A 24583-nucleotide genomic window follows, 5' to 3' on the forward strand; every position below is an offset into this window, starting at 1 on the left:
GTATGTATAAACCCAAAACCCATCTATACTTGCAACTATCTGTCTGTCTGTCTGTCTGCCTGCCTGCCTGTCTGTCTGCCTGTCTGTCTGTCTGTCTGTCTGTCTGTCTGACTGTCTGTATGTATAGTGTCTGTCTGCCTGTCTGCCTGTCTGCCTGTCTGTCTATCTGTCTGTCTGTCTGTCTGACTGTCTGTATGTATAGTGTCTGTCTGTCTGTCTGCCTGTCTGTCTATCTGTCTATCTGTCTGTCTGTCTGACTGTCTGTATGTATAGTGTCTGTCTGTCTGTCTGCCTGTCTGTCTATCTGTATGCCTGTCTGTCTGTCTGTCTGTCCGTCTGTCTGCCTGTCTATCTGTCTTTCCGACTGCCTGCCTGTTTATCTGTCTGCATGAATGTCTTTCGGTCTGTCTGTATTCCTGTCTGTCTGTATGTCTGTCTGTATGTGTGCATGTCTGTGTGTGTGCATGTCAGTCTGTCTGTCTGTATGTATGTATGTCTGTATATATATATCTTTCTGTATGTCTGTCTGTCTGTATATATCTATATATCTTTATCTCTCTCTATCTCTCTCTCTCTCTCTCTCTCTCTCTATATATATATATATATATATATATATATGTCATGAATTTTCATTCATCCTTGCACACATCGTCATGAGACTACATCCATGCGAAATGAAACATCAAAGGAAAGACAATACACAAGAAATAGATACTTTGTAACGTTCAACGTTTGTTGATGTATGTTATGTTTTCTCATTGTAGCAAATTTAGTTTCCAGTCTACTTACAAGTATGTAATAATTTACTATGGTAGGTACATGAGACATCATACATGTATGTAGTATTTACTTGTACCTACCGGCTATATTTCTATTCTATCCATACTTGATTAGATCACAAAACAAATTGTTGTTTCTACTGAGCGCCTTGGGAAAACGCTCAGGCCAGAAATCATTCGTCGTAATTCACAAGCATGTCGAAATACAATCAAAGATCAAAATATTCTTAAAACAAATGACAATATCTATAGTCGGTGTTTTTTTATATCTGCTCGGATAATGGGCAATTGATAAAATGAAACTTAAAAAGGATTTATGGAAAAAGTCGAATATACAAGAAAAAGGGACCTAATACGATATTTTCTTAATAACTAGAACTAACTTTTATATATAGAGAGAGGGTATCTAACATAACGTTTGTCACCATCAGTCTATGTGAGGAGGTTTGTGTCAAGAAAAGACTATTCTAAACCATTCACCATATTGATGACACTGAAAACATGACAAATAGATAAAATATGATATCGACTTAAGTCAGAACAGGCTAACGCTAAATAGGTCGATTTAAGAACTAACGCTAGGTCACCTTTATCCATAGGGTAACCTATATCCGTTCTTACAGAACAATGGGATATCAAGTCGACGGATGGTGGTTTCAAATTGCAATATTTTGAAAATAGTACAATTTGAAACTATCGCCCATCGACTGGATATCCCTGTTTAGCAACACAACGGATATAGGTTACCCTGCGGATAAAGGTGAACTATCGTTACCTATCACTAACATTTCTTAGCAGTTTGTAAAATGATAGATGAGGATAATCGTTTCCCTATAACTCCAGGCCCTCCTGTTCCTGAGGTTTGGTGTTTTTGTTCGTCACGGCGCTGTAGGCCAGGGAGAAGACGTCATCACCTCTGGACGAGCCCATCCTCCTGATAGGGGTGAATAGTTAAGTTCAGTACAGTTTTAATGAGATTTTTTTAAATAAACTGCAAGAGGTGCCATCTTGATTCTTATATAATCGCTGTATTAGTGTATTCCAATAGTATTGTAGCTCTTAATATTGACACAGCAGAGCACTGGGAGGACCTTGCAAATGACAGATCCAGCTGGAGATTCACACTGTTCAGACAGCTAAAATCAGGAGAAACCAGACTGATGCGCATGGCATAAAAAAAGGCAGATCCTGCTAAAAGAACTTTACAACAGACCTGAGTCAGCTTACACAAGTATGTGGCAGAGACTGTCATTCTCGTATCTATAGGACTGTTTAGCCAAAGCCGACACTGTATGGCTGATTTCAATTAGGATTTTACCATCATGGTAAATATTGACAGAAGGGGGCCAATATAGCGTATTCCTAGATCCTGGGAAGATGAAGGTGTTCTTACCACCGACGGTATAGGAAGAAGCCACCAATAGCCCCAACAGCCAGGACAACCCCCACTACGATCACGATGGCCGCCACAGTACCGCCATTCGATTTACCTGTATGTAGGAGTGCAAATTTATACAAACAGACTTCGTTAGAACCAACATCATTTAGAACATCCATCACTTTATGTACAATGTTGATGCCATGTTGGAATGTGTGGGTGTCTTACGACAGTTGAAGGTCTTCATAGTATGCCTTAGACGGTTGACAATGGCTAATAATGGCTAATGATATCACTAATGCTTTTGTTATGTGAGAAAAAATGCATGGCGGAACCAAGCTTGTAGTACGCAATGTAGAGTACACAATGTAGAGTAACTGCGCTGTAACAACCAAGCATGGGTATTTTCTTTGCATGGCAAAACAACACATCTAGGGTTCCGGCGTTATGTGCAAACAATAGCGGGTTCAAAGGTTAAAGAGTTTGTTTCATCATCGTCGTGTAAACAAAACATGTCTTAGTGAAATGATAGAAGGAATGCATCTTCAAGAACTTGATGTGTTTATAAACGTAGATCGAAAATTGTTATTGCAAAGAAAACACTTATTGTGCAGAACGTGGGACAATGTCATCGCCTTCAAAGAAGAAGCTAAACTCTACAATAGTCAACAAAGTTGACAAGACATTATGTACTATATCTACTTTACTCTTACCCTTACTTAAAGACTGTGCATGAAACCGGCCTTTGGAAATGATTTTGCAAGATAAGAAGGAGTTAGACTCTACGATGGTCAACATAGTACCTTCTAGTTGATTAGACATTAGTAATATTTACCGTATACACTTTTCTGTTACTCTTATTTTAGAACTATACATGCATATGATTTTGTAAGATAAACATTAAATTTCCCACCTTGAGTGCTCATCTGTGGGCCCGGCACGTTTGGCTTATTTGGCGTGTAGTTGTCGCACATGTTTGGTTCGCCTGGGCTGGATTTTACCAGTTTACTGTTCCATTGGTCAAACTCTATCGGCCCGTTCCCGCCACACCGGCCCAGAGACAGGACAATGTCCCGTTGAGCTGCGGTAGTGTCGTCATACAGGGGGTCAGTACCCGGCATCAGCGTTTTCAACACCTCGTCGCTGCCTTTCCAATTTTTCGGGGAATACACTATTCCGTCTATCAGGTAGTTAAACGTTAGAGGCATTCCGACAAAGTACGAGCCGCCTGGATCGTAGTAAAGGCCAATGCCCCCCTCCCCACTCAAGATAACGTCTTCATACTTGTCAAGTTTGTGGTCTGGGATAACGGTTGGGTTGTCAGGTGCAATGATGAAGTAACCGTTAGCACGGATGGTGTACCCGCTTAGATCAACTGCGATGTGCGCCATGTTGTTTTCACCGTTGTAGAAGACTATGAAGACGGAGTCTAGAGTAACCACCTTTTCTTCTGGGTTGTACAACTCGACAAACTCCTTGGCAGAAGAAGGGTTGTTGGCGCCGAATTCGTTGATGACGACCTTAGGCGCGTTGACTGAGCAGTTGTTCCTACTGCCAGGTGTGGGGTAGGAGACGACGAACTGTGACGAGCTGCGGGTTCCAAGACCCTTACATCGGCTCAGAGACTCGTCTACGTCGCCTGGGTTTGCGTTAGCGTCCTCGTGTAAAGCTTGCTGCCCCGGAGTCAGGGTCTGCAGGACGGTGTTGGTGCCGTCCCACGAGCCTGTGGAGTACACCACCGCGTCCAGCAGGTTGTCAGCTGTGACCTCCATCAGTTCGTACAGCCGTGAGTCCGGGCTGTAGTACAGCGCGATGCCGTCCTCACGGTTGCCCACGATGTTCTGTCTCGGGAAGACGTAGTCAGGACGAGGGACGAGGTCACCGGAGCCTACGACAAAATAACCTTTAGCTGTGATCTGTCTACCGGTCAAGTCCACGACTTGCGAGGCCCAGTTTTTATCCCCATCGTAAAAGATCAGATAAACGGCGTCTAGGGGGATGTCTTCATCACCAGGGTTATACAGTTCAATAAATTCTTTCGTATCATATGAAGGATTATCGGCATTAACTTCGTTAATGACGACGTTTGGTTTGGGTGGTGCGCGGCAATCGTTGGCAGTACCAGGAGAAGGATAGGTGGCCCTGAACAGGGACAGGGTGAGGGGGGTCATCCCGCCACATCTGCTGACGGATACGTCCACGATACCGCTCTCCAGGACCTCTAACTGACCGGGTACCAGCGCGGTGATCAGCGGGCCGTTGTTTATGTTGGCGTGCTTGGTGTACACGACCACGTCCATGAGACTCTCTCTTGTTGGCGGCATTCGCTTCGTGTACGCGGAGGGTGTACCATAGTACAGGGCTACGGCGTCCGGGCCGTTCTGCAAGATGTCCCGCCCCTTCTCCAGAACAAGGTTCGGTCGTGGCGTAACGTTGGACGAGCCGATGACGAAGTACCCGTGCGGCTGGATGGCGTGCTGGCTCAGGTCTATGACGTCATATGCCCGCTGGAGGACACTGCCGTCGTACAGGACGATGACGTAACCCTCCAACAAGATGGCGCGATTCTCGGTGTTGTAGAGCTCGATGAACTCTTGGTCGTTGTCAGATGAGGGGTTGGCGGCATTGACTTCGCTGATGATGATGAGTGGCGGGTCAACGTCACGAACGTGTACGTCATGGTTCTTTACGTCACGGCCGTCTTCCGCATGTGGGTCGTTAGATTGACCACAGTGGGTGGAGCTCAGACACAGCAAGACGAGAAACAAAATTCGCCCCATTTCTGTAGAATACAAAAACATAAAGAACACCTTGAGTTTGTGATTTATGCAGTAACAAACAAGCAACAAGCTACGACAAGTCTTTTAGTAAAGAACGTTCTGATTCTACTTTCATCCAATACACGCATGTAACTGTAAGGCGAAAGACAGAAAATAAACGAACAGAGGGCAGACAAGTGTCTATGGCTCAACACAGAAGAAAAGAGGAGGTTAGGGAGGTAATCATTACATGAACAACATTTTACGAAACGAACTTCAGGTAGTAGATTACAAGGACTGCCTAGCTTTACTACCCAAACATTCTGACAGTGCTTTAAATGCCTAAAATTTACAGAGAAACGGAATAGTACAGAAGGCAAGAGCCGGAAGACACCTACCTTATAGAACAGATAGACTCCTAGATCCGAAATGGCCTAGTTTTGTAAGACAGGGAGTGTGTAGAAGAACCGTTTGTACCGGACACTGTGAGAACGAACCCGGCGTGGGCGACCTGTCCACCGCGCACCAATTGATGTTATAAGTGTAATCCCTTGGGAAAACATGCGCCGTTTTTCCAGTACGTTCTGGTTATGGTTTCGGCTTACATGTTAGGATAACGGCACATTTCTAAACCGGTGCCCGATCGGGCTGCAGCTGTTTTGGGAAAAGAATAATAGAAATATATACGTAAAAATGTAGACAAATAATGCCAATGACTATTCTCTTTACGTTTTGTGTAGTTCGGTGCATTTTGTATCATACATTTCGTTCCAGAAATCTACCCGACCGGGCCCCGGTTAAAAAAAATGTATCTTAGGCCTTACTGAAGGACTTTTCCGTTAGTTCATTGCAGGGTAAGGTTCAGAAAAAAAGGTGTGTCAAATCTAATACAGACTACAAGCACTAAATGACCCCGTGTCGTCCCCACTATTAAAACAGCGCGCCGGCTATCCACTGGACGCAAAAACCTCAGGATCCCTAAATGGAAATTTCCACCTTTTTTTCTGAAAAGAACTTTATGTTGATTTCAAGTGATTTTCCATGTGTACAAAAACACCACCATTCAATATACAAACAGTATGGGAGGAGGGCGTAACAAGTACGGACTTTTGCAAGCTGTTTTATCCAAACTTCCCACGGCGTTTATCTCTGAAGGAGAACACGGACACATACACCTGGCACCGGTATCATATTTTCAGCGAATCATAATTGCTTGCATCATAATTCTATAATATCTATACGTCGGGTTATCATTTCGTGCTGCTGTTTCGTATGTATGAAATTCAAGTAAATGAATAGTTGAGTAAAGACCGAAGTTGCCGGTGGAAAGTGAGTGATGTCAACATATATCCTTTACCTCCTTATAACGTACCTGCAGTGATTATTACATGAAAATAGGTGGCGCTGTTACGACAGGTTACAGGGACGCCTCGCCCGAGCCTAAGAACGATCCTTATGTTAACTCGTGTTTTAAAAAAAAGCGTTTATGCCAATACAATGTACATGAATACACCAGATCTTGCTTGGGAAGGAAATCATCACAGGCGTAGATTCTAATCTCTTATAGTAGTATATTTGTTGAAATTTTTACCTGCCTGAACGACAAAAGCCTACCACAGCCTAATCTGCAGTACCGCTCCCGGCCGCCTTGAGACAATCAGCAAAAACAAGCGTCAAATCTTACAAATTTCAGTCTTTTCGAGAATGAGGAAATTGAGAAAGACTCGCAAAGGGGTTTGCCGTTTGTACACTTGTTTGACTTTGACTTCGAAGATACAACCAGTCGAAAATAGGAGTAAGAATCCTTAACAAACAAGAATATTTCACAAATCGACAATATGAAAATAATATGTTGACTATGCGTTCGTACGAATAGAACTTGCCGGATATACATTTAATTGTTGTTATTGTCACGTTAGCAGATAGGTATGACAAACCTTCTTTACGGAAGGGCGCGTTGAAAAGGTGTCACGAAATCTCAACAACCCTCTTTCGACAACAATGGCAGTACGAATGTCTTTCTCGATACATCATTTATTCATCATTGTCGTTTGACTATTACAAAAAATATCTTCAAAATAGTTGAGTCCAGTTAACGTGTACTATATGATCTGTTACCGTACTGAGTTTCTATATATAGCTCTATTTCCACAAAAAATGGCGCCATGTTTTATGTAATCTAGAAGTACTCATACGATACAATACAACAGTGATACAAGGATTACAGTATGTGCGAAGACAGAAACATCGAGCAAAATACACATACTTATCAGATTATAGCTGCAAATGTTGTCAGAATGTCTATTATTTTGTTTGATGAAATTTTCTTTTGTTTGAGCGCATGATACTCACAGTGATACTCAATTCCACCAGAAATATACAACCTTAAAAAGTAAATGAATTTCACTTTGACGTAACGACCTAAAGTCATACTCTTGTGGTAACAGTACATAGATACTCGTTTATTGAGTCTGTAGACACATTGAATCATTATCTTCTCTGTGACTTGTTTAAACATAATGACTTAAAAGCGTGTATACTAGGCAGTGTAAAGCGCAATGTTGCACAGTGTATGGCTCATACTACTCAGACCTTCAAATCTTACAGGCAAAAGTTAGTAGCACTGACAATGTTCTGTAATTGTATATGGTGGAAATCTGCATTGTCTAACATTTTATTGGAAATCTCAGAAGCTCAGAAACACGCACACACTCACACTTTCACTCACACACACACACATACATACATACATACATACACACATACATACATACACACACACACACACACACATACATACATACATACATACATACATACATACATACATACACACATACAAACTTACATACATTAGAAGCAATACAAAACAGTACTAAAGTCCATCGGGTGAATGAAGTTAACTCTTCTAAAGTGACTAATAAAAAGGCCGTAGCTATATCTCATAATGCTTGACGATAAGAAAACAACACACCCCATAGCTAGCTACTTGTATTTATCAACCATGACCCTGCCCTCTACGTATCTGACTCGACGTTGTTGACTTTGTTGAGGTTGTCTCCGTGCTCGAAGTTGTAGAGAACGTTATCGAAGCCGTCGTACGCTACAGGCAGCCCGGTCACCTTGACTGCACTGTCCGGTCCCATGTTGTTGTACCCTATCCCCGACTCTGCCTTCGCTCCGAACTCCGAGGTCAATCTGTCAGAAAATTAATGAAGGAAAATATTGACATGGGTGTAGAAAAGATAAGGTATAGGAAAAATGGTGTTCTGGTTCTTCGACCAGCCTAGCAAAAAAACTATGTATGTGTAAAATATCTGTATAGACTTATCAGGACTTTAAATGAATCAGGTTTAAACTGTACCTCTGTTATACAATTTGCGTGACCTCTTCCCTCATGACCTCAATGAAAAGCGGCTAACAGCCATGGCCAGATTTGAGATTTCATGAACAAACAAAGGTCCAAACAAACAAACAAAATCCTCCCGAGCCCTTGGCGACTGCCGGCAAGGGACATAAAATCTTTTATCTGAATGATGAAAAATTCACAACAAAATTCCAAGTAGACTTCCAAATTTTCTTACATTCTTCCTTCACTTAACGCACTGTTAACATATAAAAGTCGAATGCGAAGAATGCAAAGTACTTCTTTGCTCAGATTATTGATATAATTATGCTTGGATTAAATATTTATATAATTATATATATATATATATATGTACGTATATACTGTTTGCTAGTAGATATAGAAAACACGGTTTACTGCAACTATATACACAGATCTTTTTGAATAGGAGAATAACTCACGATGTTTTTCTCCTGAAGAGTACGAAGCCTGCCACCGCTGCTACTCCCAGTACGATCAGTACAGCTATCACCACTCCGGCTACTCCGCCTGGGGACAATCCTGGACACAGGAAAAAATCTTGAATTAGGATATAACGTTATTCTGCTAATACAAACAAGACATATTAAAGATGAAGGAAAGTATATTACTTTCTTTTTTAACTTGATTCCAAACTTTGAAAGATTTTAAACTAGGTCATGTTGATTTGTTTATGTGGATGATTATATCCTAAATTGGTGTGAGAGAGCGAACAAAATAAAATGTTTGGTAAAAAAAGTTGACTTCATTATGAAATTTAAGTGGTCAGGAAGGTTGAACAATTGGTCATTATTTGTTCTTTCCCATCTTCTTCTTTCATTTCGGGACTGACTTAAGTACCCATTTTTCGATATTTTTTTGCAACTTGAGGCACGCATTTGCTCATTTACAGTTGATAAGAAGGTTTTACAGGATGGTCGAAACCTTTTTGGGTAACAGTCAAACGTTGACGCGCGGATGTCATCCATATATATCAAATCAACCTCAAAGATATATTAAAGCAAGTCATCTAGTTGGTACAAAACATGCCTCACTCATACATACATATTTACCCAGATACATATTTAACAAGATTAATCTATGGGCATGGAAAGATGAAACATAGATGACATAAAATCTCTTACCTGACGAGTATTTACCAGTGTTCGGTAGACCCTCACAGTTGTTCTTGTCGCCAGGTGTAGGATAGGCCAGGACAAATTGTGACAATGTGATGGGGTCCACACCCTTACATCTGCTTAGAGATTCGTCCATGTCATCAGGGTTGTGCCTGCTGTACTCGTGTAGCGCTTGTTGTCCCGGAGTCAGGGTGTTTAAGATGAGATTACTACCATTCCAATAATTTGTTGAGTACACCACCGCGTCTAGTAAGTTCTCAGCCGTGACAGTCATGCCGCCGTAGTACCTGCCTCCAGGGTTGTAGTACAGCGCTATCCCATCCTCGCCGTTTTGAAGAATGTTCTCGTTTCTCTCCAGAACTAGATCGGGCTGAGGGTCGACCTTTGCACTTCCGATGACGAAGAAACTCTCCGGTGAGACCTCGTTCCCTGACAACTCTACCACGTTGTAAGCGAGGTCGGTGGCGCCGTTGTACAGGACGAGAAAAACGCCATCTAGCGACATCCTGAGTTTTCCAGGGTTGTAGAGTTCGATGAACTCTGCCGTGTCGTAGGACGGGTTGTCGGCGTTGACTTCGTTGATGACGAGCCCGGTAGGGCTAACGTTTGCGGCGGTGGTGACGGAGCCGGTTGGAGGAGGGAAGGTGGGGAGGGGGGCGCAGTTGTTGGGTCTTCCAGGTGTGTGGTACGTCGACCGAAACTGTGAGAGCGTGATGCGATCGTTGCCGCCGCACCTGCTCACAGACACCTCCGAGACAGTAGAGCTTTCCAGCACTATCTCCTGTCCGGGAGCCAGACGGCTGATGAGTTCGGTAGGACGCCTATTCCTGGAGTAGACCAACACGTCCACTAAGAAGGCGTCTGTAGGTTCCATGCCGACGGTGTACATGTCGCGGTCCTCAGTGTGATGGTACAGCGCGACGGCGTCCGGACCGTTCTGCAAGATGTTCTGGTCGGTGGGTAGGACCATGTCTGGCCGTGGAGACACGTTCCCTGACCCGATGACAAAGTAACCGTCTGGCTCGATGGTTCCGTTCAACTTGATGACTTTGTAAGCTCGAAGGTTGGAGCTCCCGTCGTAGAGGACGATCACCATTTTGTCCAGTCGGAATCCCATGACGGGCTCAGTGTTGTAAAGTTCGATAAATTCTTGGTCATCGACACTCGGGTTGTCTGCGTTAACTTCGTTTATCACTATAGGGGGCGCACAACGGTTCTCCTGTCCTGGACTCGGAGGCGTTACTTGCCACAGAGAAAGTTGGAACGGCGTAGTGCCGCCGCATCGGCTCAGTGTTTCGTCCATCTGGAATTCGCGGTCATCTTCGTGCAGTACCGACTCGCCTGGAGTGAGGGCGCTTATGAGCTGGGGATTGGAATCGTTGTACTGTCTGGAGTATACAATGGCGTCGACTAGATCGACACCCGTGGCCGGCATACCGACCACGAACTGGCTAGGCCTGCCGAAGTACAGCCCGACAGCGTCCACGCCGTTTTGAAGAATGTTCTGAGACTGCATGAGAACTATGTCAGGGGAGGGCGTCAGGTTGGGTGACCCAATGACAAAGTATCCTCGCGCGGGGATGGAGTTACGTGACAAGTCTATGACGGCGTAGGCGGCGTTGTCATGGCCGTTGAACAACACGAGCACCATGTTGTCCAGGCGAACAGTCACGCTGTCCGTGTTGAACAGCTCTATGTACTCCCGGTCGTCGGTACCGGGATTGTCCGCGTTGAGTTCGTTCAGCACGACCGCCGGGGCAGGGTTTGGTGCCGACGTGGGTAGCGGGGAACAGTCGTTAGGTCGGCCCGGAGTCGGTAACATCACTCTAAATTGAGATAGCGTGATGGGAGAGTTACCAGCACAGCGACCGATGGACTCGTCCAGCTCGAGTACCCGACTGTCCTCGTGAAGCGGCGGCTGTCCGGGAGTCAGTGCTACCGTCAGACCAGCACCGCTGTCTCCGCCGCTGTTCACGTACACAACCACGTCTACAAGCCCGTCACTGGTGACGTCCATACCGGGGGAGTACCGAGACGCGTCTCCGTAGTACAGCGCTATGGCGTCGGGACCATTTTGAAGGAAACTATCTGAAACTTCAAACCCTGGGTTCGTGTTCCTGGTCCCTATGGTGAAGTAGCCCTGGCGAGGAATCGTGAGACCTCTGCCGTTGAAGGACAGAACCCGGTACGCAGTGTTGGTGTTACCGTTGTAAAGCACCAAGACAAAGTAGTCCAGAGGCACGTCACGGTTTTCTTTGTTGTACAGTTCGATGTACTCGTAATCGTCTACAGAAGGGCTGTCTGCGTTCATTTCGTTGATGATGATCTGTGATACCGGCGGCGTTTGCGTGGTGGTTCGGGGCGGTAACGTCGCGAGGGGGTTGCAGTTGTTGGGCGCTCCGGGGGTGGGGAGGGTCATACGGAACTGTGCGAGGGTTAGAGGATCGCTACCGGAGCATCTTCCCAGAGAAGTGTCTCCTGAAGTAATGTACGAGAGTTCTAAGGCCGGTTGTTGCCCTGGAGTCAGCGTGTCGATCAAGCCTGACTCGGTAGGAGGCGTGTATTTCGTGTGGACCAGGGCATCTACAAGTCCGACGGAGCTAACCGTTGCGCCTACGGCAATGTCACTGCGCTGATAGTGCAGCGCTACAGCATCGATGCCGTTGTGTATAACGTTCTCTGTATCGTCAAATACCATGTTAGGGCGAGGTGTGACGGTTGATGATCCAACAGTGTAGTAACTGTTCGCCGGAATGGATCCAGTCAACTGGATAACCATGTAAGCTAGGTTGTCGGCTCCGTTGTAGAGAACAAGTTGGAAATCGCTAATATCAACAGTGGAGCTGCCTTTGTTGTAAAGTTCGATGAATTCCAGCGTGTCAACGCCTGGTGTGTCACTGTTTAACTCGTTGATAACGATTGCTGGGACTGTGGTGGGGACTGTGGGAGCCACCGTGGGGAGGGGGGCACAGTTGTTGTCTCCTCCCGGAGTGGGGCGAGTGACTTGAAACTGCGACAACATGACAGCTTGTAGACCACTGCATCTACTTGCCGAGACGTCTATGTCCGTCCCATCTGTGTTTTCGTACACCAGTTGCTGCCCCGGTGCTAAAGTAGCCAAAAGGGAGTCCGCGGTTGACCCCGTTCTACTAGAGTACAACAACACATCAACCAGGTTCGCCCGCGAAGCCGTCATGCCGACGAAATAGTCGGCGGCGTTTCCGTAATACATGGCCACAGCGTCGGGGCCATTTTGGATCATAGTGTCGGTCACCACGTCAGGACGAGGCACGACGTTGCTGGAACCCACGGTGAAGAACCCGTTAGCGGGTAGAGTTCCTCCCGATAGGTCTATCACCGCGTACGCCGCATCATTCGCGCCATTGTAGTACACGAGAACCAAACCGTTGAGACTGGCAGAGGTGGAATCTTTGTTTAAAAGTTCGACGTATTCCTGGTCATCTGCTCCCGGATTGTCAGCGTTTACCTCGTTTATGACGACGTTAGGAGCAGATGTAGGCAGTGGTGTGGTTGGCGGCATGGTCACAGTCGTGACAGGTGGTCGAGTTGGTAGAGGAGCGCAGTTGTTTTCTCCACCAGCTGTGGCGAACGTTACCCGGAATTGAGACAAAGTATTCGCGTCCACACCCCCGCACCGACTAATAGACTCGTCCTCGGCAACAGCCTGCTCGTTCTCTACCACGAGTTGCTGCCCGGGAGCCAGAACGTCCGAGAGACCAGCCACCGTGTCTCCCGATCTTTTGGAGTAGATCAGAACATCGCGAAGGTTGGTGTTCGTCACGGTCATGCCGGAACTAAAGCTGCCGGGGTCTCCGTAGTAAAGCGCCACGGCGTCTGGACCGTTCTGAATGCTCAGGTCGGTTGTTACAATGTCTGGCCGGGGGCTGACGTTAGCTGAGCCGATGGTAAAGAATCCACGTGCAGGGATAGAGTAGCTGGATAAATCCAGGACGTAGTAGGCCTGGTTGTTCGCGCCGTTGTAAAAGACGACCACGAAGTTTCTGAGGGAGACCGTGACAGAACCTTTGCTGCGCAGCTCGAGGTATTCTTGATCATCGGACCCAGGGTTGTCGGCGTTCAGCTCGCTGATGATGATGTCTGGGATCGGGCTGTTAGTGGCGGCTCCGCCCGCCGGGGTGGTGGTAGAGACGGTAGCGGGAGGGGTGACTGTCCCTGCCGGGGGTAGGCTACAGTCGTTTGCGGCGCCCGGGGTGGGGTAGCTTGTGTTGAACTGGGTCGTGTTGAGCGCGTCTGTGCCGCCACATCTGCTGAGGGACTCGTCCAGAACGTCGAAGTTCTCGTCTTCGAGGACGATGTCCTGGCCAGGAGTGAGGATAGCTATCAGACCATCTGCTGGTCTACCGGCATATCTAAAGACACAAAACCGTAAACATATCATCAAGGACCACAGGGACATTTCAAGGCTGCTTCAAAAACGATATAGACAGTAGTTCCTTTCCCTATACCTATCCTACAAACCATAAGTAAGTGTTCTACTGTCGCCATTTTTCATCTTTCATAATTCAGAAATCCTTACATAGGCTACGGCCGCGGCCTTTTCTTTAAATGTAATAGGGTTAGACGCGGACAATGTGGTGCTTCACTCAAGTCAGTAACTTATATTAACAGTGACCCATACAGACAGAGGGTAAAGGTAGTCTTTTACCTCCCTGACCGAAGTCAGGAACCCACTACACCTCGGTGAAGTGTATATTGCCTTTCCCAAGGGTACAACGTCGGGAGCACGGCGGGTATCGAACTCGGGACCCCTAGGCCCCGAGTCCAAAACTCTACCATCTACGCCACACACGACGCCACGATTAGAGTTCCAGCCACCTCAATGGCAGGTAAATCTGTATGTCACTTCACTGTACCTTGAGTAAACGATGGCGTCTACAAGCCCCACCCCCGTCACCGCCATCCCTACAGAGAAGCTGCCAGGGTCCCCGTTGTACAGCGCTGCTCCGTCCGGACCGTTCTGGAAGATGTTCGAGTCCGCAGGAAGAACAAAGTCCGGTGTCGGAACAACATTGCTGGACCCTATAACAAAGTACCCCCTTGCTGGGATGGTCTTCCCCGTCAGATATATCACGTCGTACGCAATATCGTTGGCTCCGTTGTACAACACGATGACGTAGGTATCCAAGGCGACGGCGCTGTTGTCGGTGTTGTAAAGTTCGATGTACTCCGTGTCGTCTGATTGGGGGTTGTCGGCGTTCAGTTCGTTAATGATGACATCAGACGACACGCTGTGAAGAACAGCAAGCACGGACAAAAGTATGGGGAGCATCTTGGTGTCTCTCTGGAAATTAAGATAGAAAGTTAGTTTGTTTGTTTGTTTGTTTATTTCGTACATAAAAACAAAAACAATAAATGATGACGCCAGACGTCACGCTGTGGAGGACAGCAATCAGGGACAGAAGTGTAGGTAGCATCTTGGTGTCTTTCTGGAAATTAATTTTGAAACTTTGTTTGTTTATTTCGTACATTAAAAAACAAAAACAATAAATAATGACGCCAGACGACACGCTGTGGAGGACGGCAAACAGGGACAGAAGTCTGGGGAGCATCTCGGTGTCTTTCTGGAAATTAAGGTTTAAAGTTTGTTTGTTTGTTTGTTTATTTTACCCTTAAAGTTTAGAAAAATAAATAAAGGTGCTGGAGGAAGGGTAGAATCTGCACGGCTTGTACAGTGCCCTGCTCCACTTAACTGAACTAATACTAATCTAAATACATAAATATTAAAGAATAGTAACAATTGAGAAATGTCAACAGCCAATCCGTAATTTAAGTGATTGTGCAAATATAACAAACATTGAATGTTATACATGTAATTAAGGCTAACTATAAATCAGAACATGACAACAGCGAAAAACACTTAAAAGTGTCTGATGTAGGATAGTGTAGTGTTTATAAGCCTGATTTTAAAGGTTAGCACAGAAATAGAAGGTTGAAAGTTGAAAGCCTGGTCACTGAAACGCGATATCAACCCACGTTTGTTATAATAATTCATCCCCAAAGCTTAAAACTAAATTACATCCATATCGACTAGTGCTATAGTTGAGTAACCCAAAGTCTTGTCACGTCGTGACCTAAACAACCATTTTAAAGCTTGCGTATGAAACTACATGTACACCAGTACGCATGCTCAAACATACATACAGGTATCATTTCTATTTTATACAAAGACCACTCTCATATACACGTGGGGCAGCCCGTTAAAAACGCAGTGCGCATGGGTCATTTAGAAGCCAATGGTCCAGACTGAAGGACTTTCTACCTTGTCCTTGATAACGTATTGGCTATTCACTTTGGCTATCCACTTTTCATAAGCATAGGAGAGCAAAGTCTGGTGTGAAGTACTCTCCATGCACGTTCGCAAGATGGTAACAGAAAAATGTGCAAAGACAGCAATTATGTCTTTTAGTCTTGTGACGTGCACACTTTTCCAAGCAGATGTTGAAAGGGAGGTGATAAACATTTTTCTACTATCCTCTAAGGAGGGCTGTGTCGGAAAAAACCGTGGTGGTCAGAAAATGCTAGAATCTTTTCTGCCAATGTCTACTTGGAGACAGAAGAACGTATGTACGCAGAACACAAAAAGAGAGTTAGACACATGCATACACGCACATACCGTGTGACACAGGCATATACTCAATCACAAAGAGAGAGGGGAGAGAGAGGGGAGACACACATACAGAGAGAGAGAGAGAGAGAGATGTATACAGAGAGAGAGAGAAAGGCACAAAACACAAGCACAGAGAGTCAGAGAGAGAGAGACATGCAGTCACACGGGTACACACACACACACACAGACACACACACACACACGTACAACATTTCCATACGTTATATACCCGACAAGGTGACAAAGGCACGAAGCGCGGCAAAAGCAAGTTATGACTCTGTAGGCCCTTTGTTCCTGCATCACTTGGACAATCACTCGTGAGTTTATTAGTTCAGCTGGAATGCGGGCGTGCTGTTCACGTGAAGCATAAACACGTCTGGAACATGAACACGTGCTACACATGTACCAGTCAGGGACTGGGGGGAAACCAAACAAAGCAGCATTATCACAAGCTGGTTGGATTTGCCATACACCTGGCTGATCTGGCTCCCTGATAATGGCTTAGTCCACTTAATGCTTTGAGGGCCTGCATTCCTATCCGAGTCAATTAACGCCAAACTTCTAACGTTACAGTATGTACAATCATTCATAAAAGAAACAAAACGATTTGAATATCTTCTATCTTACAAGCTTGACCAGGAGTACGTACTCGTCCAAAATCTTGAATACCGTTCGATATATTTCTCCACCACAAATGCACCTCGAAAGTTTTGAAAACGACAAAAACCTTCGGGACAGCCACAAGAATAGGAAATGCAGTGAGAATTTCTAGAATACACTACGAATTCCCAGAAATATATAAAGAATTCTATTCAGACGACATTCCGGCTCATCCCGATTCTCGTGTGAAGGGGTCAATAATGACGTATGTGTACAGGGGCCTATTAAAGAAGTTAACAGTATACCGCCAAGGAGACTAATAAAGCTCGTCTTACTAGTCCTTCAGTACCAGTCACATTACAGCATGTATAAAGGCTAAAGTCGCATGTGTGCAATGCCCTTTAAGACTGCCAGTTTTATATTGATATAAAGGATTCAGAGACCAAAAGGTAAATTGACTCAAGTAAAACAACATGCGAACCGTTCAAATTGAAGTCGTAGCTTGGAGGCGTTACTCATGTTAAACAACTGAGAATTTAATACACTGGCTAAAAATGTGGTCTGAAGGGCGCATATTACACACACACCCCAAACAATGCATTAAGAAACATCACAGGGTCATACATAGTCAATAAGAAACAAAGCGCACGTATCATAATGTATAACCTGACTAATTATATAACCTTACTATTCGAGCACTAGCTTGAATAACGAGACCAACGTTTCCGAATGGCCAAATATGATATTACAGATATTAAGTGATATTGACAGGTATTAGAGTCTGTAGAGAAACAAAGGCAGACAAGCAGCGACAAAATATATAGTGAAATCTTTAAATAAACGTAACATTAACGTCTGTGCCTACGTACAAAAGACTATAATGTCTATGTAGCATCGGTTACACCTTTTCGCGCAATTTTCTAACATAGACAATGTTATTAGTAGTACCGTATGTTCTATGTTGTGTGTTGTCCGGTCCTTTCGCGCCATTTTGATATTTTGGCGCCAACCTTCCCACAGCAAAACATTCGCAACACTTTCTAATTCTCCACAAGGTGTGACAAGTCTACAAAGAGTCTAACACGACATACACATGTACACACCTACCAAGGGTTAAGAGTACAAATCATGGTCCATTACCTTCAAATCGGAACACGTCTTGGTACGTGACTATTCGTAACTCGTGTCAAGTAAATCATGTTTGCCACTTACCATACATTTCCTATAGGCCGTGTCCTTATAAAACACAACACATAATCCTTAACTACAGAACAATGTAAAAACAATATATACTGCACTCACCTACACGAATTCAACGCTCGCTGACAAAAATCCTCAACAGTACTTTCTTAACGCAGTCCAAGTGTCAGTCAGATAGACACTTAGAAAGAACCGTCACTCTAAGACGACGTTCTCTAGTTCTTGTGTGTTCTAGGCGGGAGCGGGAATGGGGGCAAGGAGTCATATGAAGATAAGGCACCAGTTTTATTGACCAAGCTTTCAAAACCCGTGGCGACCGAGGAATGGTTGTTTGATTGTGGCCACTCAATGGTTTACTAATTGCTTTAAGTTAACTAGGTGGGGTAGTGTTTCCCGCCAAAAATTTAGACTGCTCAGGCCACAGGCATGGAGCGGAATGATTGGTTAACCGGGGCCTGACGGGATAGCAACCTCCATGCCGGGCTGTTTTGACTTTGCTATTTATTGTTTATTTGTTTGTTTTTATCACTGATAATGTCCTATATTCGCAACCGTGTGGTAAATGAGAGTTATCAAGATACGGTAGCAAAGACCCGCGAAACAGTAACAATAGTCAACGTTTGTCCGCAAGGTACTAGTAACCTAACGTTATATCCGTTAATCTAGTCAACGGACATTGTTTTCAAATTGTAACAGTCTCAAAAATATTGAACTTATTTTCAAAACATTGTACCGTCTGTCGACTATATAAGTGCCCTTTCTAAAAACAATGGAAATAGGTTACCCTGCAGATAAAGGCGGTAGTACAGCCAGGGAGGTAAATGGGAAAATGTCGTCCACAAAGCCAGCTATGGGGGCTATAAATGCAATGGTGCGACCGTCGAATCACGACTTCTTCGTTTATCACGCGACCAAAGTACACCTAACTCAACAGAACAATAGAGCACGTACGGGGCACACCTCTACCCCACATGTCCCCATGTGCAGGTCCAGTCAAAGTCACATGTAGTACATGTAGTGCTACATTGTACACCACTGAGAGTCAGTGTAAAGGTACAAAAGAGTGAGCTAGGAGTTAAGCTAGGAAGACAAAATGAATACACATAAAAAAGCAGTTACTCAAGCAACTGGATATGATTTTGTTGCTTCAACTGCTTTGGGCGTATCTTATTACCTGTATGTCTAACCTTCATCGACGAAGAAATGCACAACAAATGATACAAAGGGTATCATGCAGTATATTCTAATCACCTATATACTTATCCTAGTTTACATACATTTACTGTACCTGACAACAGGAATTGCCCTTTTCATTTATGAGTCATGATAGCATGTCCAGCAACCTGACAACATCTCCATTTAATAACAGTATAACTCAACTAGAGTTCGGGGACCTCATACCTCCATGAAATATTCATTGCTTTTTTGTGGATGGTATGTATGTTTATAGTTGGTTGTATTTGAGAGTAAAAGTTATATATGTTATGGGAAAGAAGTGGTGTAATCATTCAAATATCGCAAACGGGAACAAAATATAGGTGCGAATACCACAGACAGTAACCACTCATTATCCAAGACAGGCATTATGTTCTACATACTGGGTAAAATCGCAACTGTATGCTTTGTCATAATATGACATATGACAAATTCAATAATGAAATACAATACAGGATACAAACACATCATCAACACAACCAAAAGGACATGAAATATCCGTCAACCAATACCTACATGTAGGATACGGGGACAAGTTGATGCCCGATATATAATAATGCAAGTACTTACCAACACAACATCAGCATAAGCCACGCGGAGCACAAAATCTAACAGCGCAAACGAAGTATAACACACCAGGCCCCCAAGTGGCTAAATACAAAGTTATTTATCATATTCAAATTGTCCAGCATCGGGAAACAGTTGCTTTAAGGGGTTAAATGTTACATTACCCTAACCAGTTGCTATACGCAACAACTTTTCAGATAAGGGATTACCTAACACATCCACATATTAGATATGTAATACATCCAATTACATACTAACGAAACGTCCGCGTAACGCAAGGCGCACCACAAAACATCTAACAACACAAACGAAATATAACATACTGTGTCCCCAAACGCACAAGTACATACATGCAATTTATTATCACAATCCAAATTGTCCGCCTCCCAAAACAGATGTTCTAAAATGTTGAGCTGAGCAAACAGCGGGTCTAATGTGCCAACTGTTACAAATATTTCAAACAGTCCTAAGCAGACATAAATAAAACTACTGGGGGTTCCCAATATATCTCAAATATAGGGGTGATTTCTGATATTATTACATCAATTATAACGACGGATACGGCTCCCAAAATCTCATCGTTTCAAGCTTTTATCACACCCCACCAACACAACAAGTATGAAACCAATCCATCCAGCCGTTCTTGAGTAATCTTGTACACAGACAGAGACACATAACACACCCCACCAACACAACAAGTATGAAACCAATCCACCCAGCCGTTCTTGAGTAATCTTGTACACAGACAGAGACACATAACACACCCCACAAACACAACAAGTATGAAACCAATCCACCCAGCCGTTTTTGAGTAATCTTGTACACAGACAGCCAAAACTCGGGATTCCCCAAACAGCTGTCATAGAAATGACCTCACTATCTGCTTGGAGCTAAGCCCATTAACAAACACTTAAAGCACGATGCCTGTTCCAGTATATTACAATTATAGGGGTGATTTCTGATACGTGCATCGTTTCACGACTGTGTGCAGGCACACCAAACCGTATGCGAATATCGCAAACGGGACATCAACTATAGTTGCGATAATCACAGACAGTAACGACTCATTTTCCAGGACAAGCAATATGTCATACATATTAGGTAAAACCGCAACTGTATGCTTTGTCATAATATCACATACGAGAAAACCAAGGAACCAACGTGCATCGTAGGACGACTGTGAACACCGGGCACACCAAACCATATATCAATATCGCAAACGGGAACAAAATATAGGTGCGAAAACCACAGACAGTAACCACTCATTTTCCAAGACAGGCATTATGTTCTACATACTGGGATAAATCGCAACTGTATGATTTGTCATAATATGACATATGACAAAAACACTACTGCAATACAAGAAATACAATACAGGATACAAACACATCATCAACACAACCAAAAGGACATGAAATATCCGACAACCAATACCTACATGTAGGATACGGGGACAAGTTGATGCCCGATATATAATAATGCAAGTACTTACCAACACAACATCAGCATAAGCCACACGGACCACAAAATCTAACAGCGCAAACAAAGTATAACACACCAGGTCCCCAAAGGCACAAGTGGCTAAATACAAAGTTATTTATCATATTCAAATTGTCCAGCATCGGGAAACAGTTGCCCAGCATCGGGAAACAGTTGCCCAGCATACTAACGAAACTTCCGGGTTACGCAGCCCAAAACAGATGTTCTAGAATGTTGGGCTGGGCAAACAGGGGCACTAATGTTACAAATATTTGAAACGGTCCTAAGCAGACATAAATAAAACTAATGGGGGTTCCCCATACAACTGTCATAGAAATCACCTCACCATCTGCTTGCAGCTAAGCCCATTAACAAACACATAAAGCACGATGCATGTACCAATATATCTCAAATATAGGGGTGATTTCTGACATTATTACATCGATTATAACGACAGATACGGCTTCCAAAATCTCATCGTTTCAAGATTTTATCACACCGCACCAACACAACAAGTATGAAACCAATCCATCCAGCCGTTCTTGAGTAAACATCTACACAGACAGAGACACCTAACAGAAAATATAACCTCCATTCCATGACATTTCATGGAGGTAACCACGTGTATACTCTGTATAAAGTCACACCTTTACCATACATCGTCCAACCACATTACGTCACGACCACGCCTTGTACACGCCCTCACCATGCCCCCAGTGTAGATAACAACCTCGTCACCACGTCGTGTTATAAAGGGTCATAAAGTAGACTTACACACTATTGATTAAAGTCCATGCCGGGTACATAGTACGGATGCAGAACTATACAAGTAGGGCCCAGGATCCTAGGATATAATCGTTTCTTCATTGTTCCATGGCCTACGCACATACATAAAAGCCCAATCATGTACAAATCGATTCATTAGAGGGTTTCTAGACACAGATGCACACATACGAACACGTGGAAAGTACACACACCTCCCCCATATACACACAGTAACACAAACACACACAGTCACAAACTTAGTGGAGGTACAATGTAACAAAGAACTTCAACTCACAAATAGATCGCAGCAACTTGAAATCGGTCTGTCCCTTATATTACTAAGGTCTTGTAAGAAGTGAGTGTGCTCTACCAAGAAACAAGGACTATGGTTTTTGCAAATCTTCGGGGAATACGACTTCCTGTGACGTGTTTGAGTGTTTAAACAGAACCGGCTGGTACAGCCTTGACTAGTCTCTGTGCTGACCCTGGACTTCCTTTTCCTGTACCTGCAGCCAAACATCCGGGACTTGTCCAGTTGTTTGCAGTCTCCAAGTAGACGTTGGGAGGGGAAACCCGGAAGATAAAAGCTCTTTGGCAAATCGTATCGCCCACTGGCTTATGCGCACCACTAGAAAGACAATACTGAGAAATAAAGTGCAAAAGACCTCTAGCCATACATTATTTAGATAGAATAGAGGACGAACGCCATTTTGTATTAGAGTGTAGATTGTATACAATAGAGAGAAATGAACTGTATAAGGTTATACAAAACCAATTTCCTTATTTCATATGCCTAAGTTCTGTAGAAAAATTCATATTCCTAATGCAACTAGACAAACCATCGATCATAAAACATATCTGCTCTTTTATCTCTACTAAAACAGAAAAGCGAGAAGAAGTTGAATTTATCTAGCAATAGTCTCATATTATATCTGCGAACTGTATCTTTTCAACATGTGTTGTTGTGACCTGTACTTAGCCCGGTGTGGCAAAAATATGCAATTCATTCATTTTTCCATCCTGTGCATGCAAGCCTTATACACTGGGAAGCCTGGAAACATATCCTGTGATCAAGTTCAAGGAACTGAAACTTGGATTTGCGTGCGGAAGAATAAGTCGCAACTGACTTCATATCATTCCGCACAATGTTTCCCATGAGATTAATTACCGTTACAAAGATGAACTGGCGTCATGCAATTCCAAAACTAGTCGTTTGAGGCCCGATCTTATGTAACTTCCCGAGTGCAAGAGCTATCTAATCTAACACACTAAAACCGTGGCCACATAGCTTGTTCAGAACACGAGATATCAAAACCGGAAGTTCCACTGCAGTATCAAGAGAAGACGCTGGGGGCCCAAATTCTAATCATTTTTAGTTTTTGTCATAGCCCACCAACACACCAAGTATGAAACCAATCCATCCAGCCGTTCTTGGGTTATCTTGTTCACCAACAGACAGACAGACAAACGTTGCTGAAAATATAACCTCCATGACAACTTCTTCTTAAACACCCACAAATAGCCCCGCAAGGGGCAACATAGGGGTGGCTATACTTCACGGAGATAAAAGAATACTCTATGACAGCGTCACAAAAGGCGTAACGGTTACGACGTATCTAACGTTATACAATAAACGTTGTTTTTGCAAGCACCTGAACGTCTCAGGATAGGTCGCCATCTATATGACACTTGTCATTTACATAATGGTTAAGCTAGTAAATAGATATTAATATTATTCTTATTTACTATCTAAGAGATAACTGTAAAAATGCGATAGGTTTGCAAACCTTCAGTTACTTAAAGTAGATATATGGTGTACAAAGAAGGACAGTTCGTGTTCAAGTAGCCACGTCGCCTTACTTAAAGAGGCTCCAAAGCCCTTAAAGGCGCGTTTGGAAAAGATAGAGAATTGATCAAGCAAAAAGGTAGAGTACCTTATATTTTTGTTCAAATTCGTCCTATGTCTTGTATTGTCATCGGTTTTATTGTTGGTAGTACGCTGTATGCAACCTGGGTGTTCCTCGTCAAGAGTTGTTGAGGACTATTCTGGCGCAATAGTGTAGCTTCATGCAATTGCAACTTTCTCAATGTACCAGTAATCACTGAGCGTGTTGCGAAATCTTAAACGTCAAAAATTACCCAAATGTCCATGATTTGTGGCTTGTAAGTAAATTTGTGAAGTCTGGAGTTTACTTCATGTCATCTCTGGGCCAAAGTTGTGTGTATCGGCGGGTTCTTAGGGCCGCACGTGCACAGACCCCACGGGTCGATGGAGTCAAGAGCATCTTGGGAACACGCACGGTAAGGCTGACGTTACATTTCCAAACCGGGACCCGGCCGGGCTGTTTGTGGAAGCGAAAAATAGAAATATATACGTAAAAATATACACAAATAATGCCAATGTGCAATGGCTATTCTCTTTACGTTTTGTGTAGTTTGGTGTCTTTTATATCATACGTTTCGTTCCCGAAAGCTGCCCGACCGAGCCCCGGCTTGGAAATGTAATGTATGCCCCGGCCTAAGCTTGTGGTTTTCGTGATCTTGTCTAATAGTGCGATATTTACTCAGGCCAAAGGTCCCAGGTGTGTGTACCTATCTTTTCGGTGCGTATGTGCACTAAGCCACGTGGGTCGACTATGTCAAACTTCACAAGTCTGAAGAACCGTCTTTTCGGTCATTGACCTCAAAG

The 24583-nt window shown here is 43.9% G+C and overlaps 2 protein-coding genes across 4 annotated transcripts; both read right to left on the reverse strand.

Moving 5' to 3' along the window:
- Positions 1–1481: 1481 nt before the first annotated feature.
- LOC118428312 lies at positions 1482–5413 on the reverse strand. Its single transcript, XM_035838342.1, has 4 exons — positions 5315–5413; positions 3071–4939; positions 2173–2269; positions 1482–1713 (listed from the first exon to the last, which is right to left on the reverse strand). Exons 2-4 carry the CDS (start codon positions 4935–4937, stop codon positions 1611–1613), a joined length of 2067 nt encoding a protein of 688 aa, XP_035694235.1. The 5' UTR covers positions 4938–4939; positions 5315–5413; the 3' UTR covers positions 1482–1610.
- Positions 5414–6686: 1273 nt separating this feature from the next.
- On the reverse strand, positions 6687–22335 carry LOC118427361. Of its 3 annotated transcripts, none has more exons than XM_035837112.1 (5): positions 22190–22335; positions 14315–14742; positions 9426–13810; positions 8724–8823; positions 6687–8114 (listed from the first exon to the last, which is right to left on the reverse strand). In XM_035837112.1, the coding sequence occupies exons 2-5, from the start codon at positions 14728–14730 to the stop codon at positions 7934–7936; spliced, it is 5082 nt and encodes a 1693-aa protein (XP_035693005.1). In that variant the 5' UTR covers positions 14731–14742; positions 22190–22335; the 3' UTR covers positions 6687–7933. The 3 variants fall into 3 exon arrangements, with proteins under 3 accessions (XP_035693005.1, XP_035693007.1, XP_035693006.1); XM_035837114.1 differs by lacking the exon at positions 22190–22335 and adding an exon at positions 17977–18115; XM_035837113.1 differs by lacking the exon at positions 22190–22335 and adding an exon at positions 17971–18115.
- Positions 22336–24583: the final 2248 nt, after the last annotated feature.

The sequence above is a fragment of the Branchiostoma floridae genome, chromosome 12 (genome assembly GCF_000003815.2).
Source record: "Branchiostoma floridae strain S238N-H82 chromosome 12, Bfl_VNyyK, whole genome shotgun sequence".
Lineage (NCBI taxonomy): Eukaryota > Metazoa > Chordata > Leptocardii > Amphioxiformes > Branchiostomatidae > Branchiostoma > Branchiostoma floridae.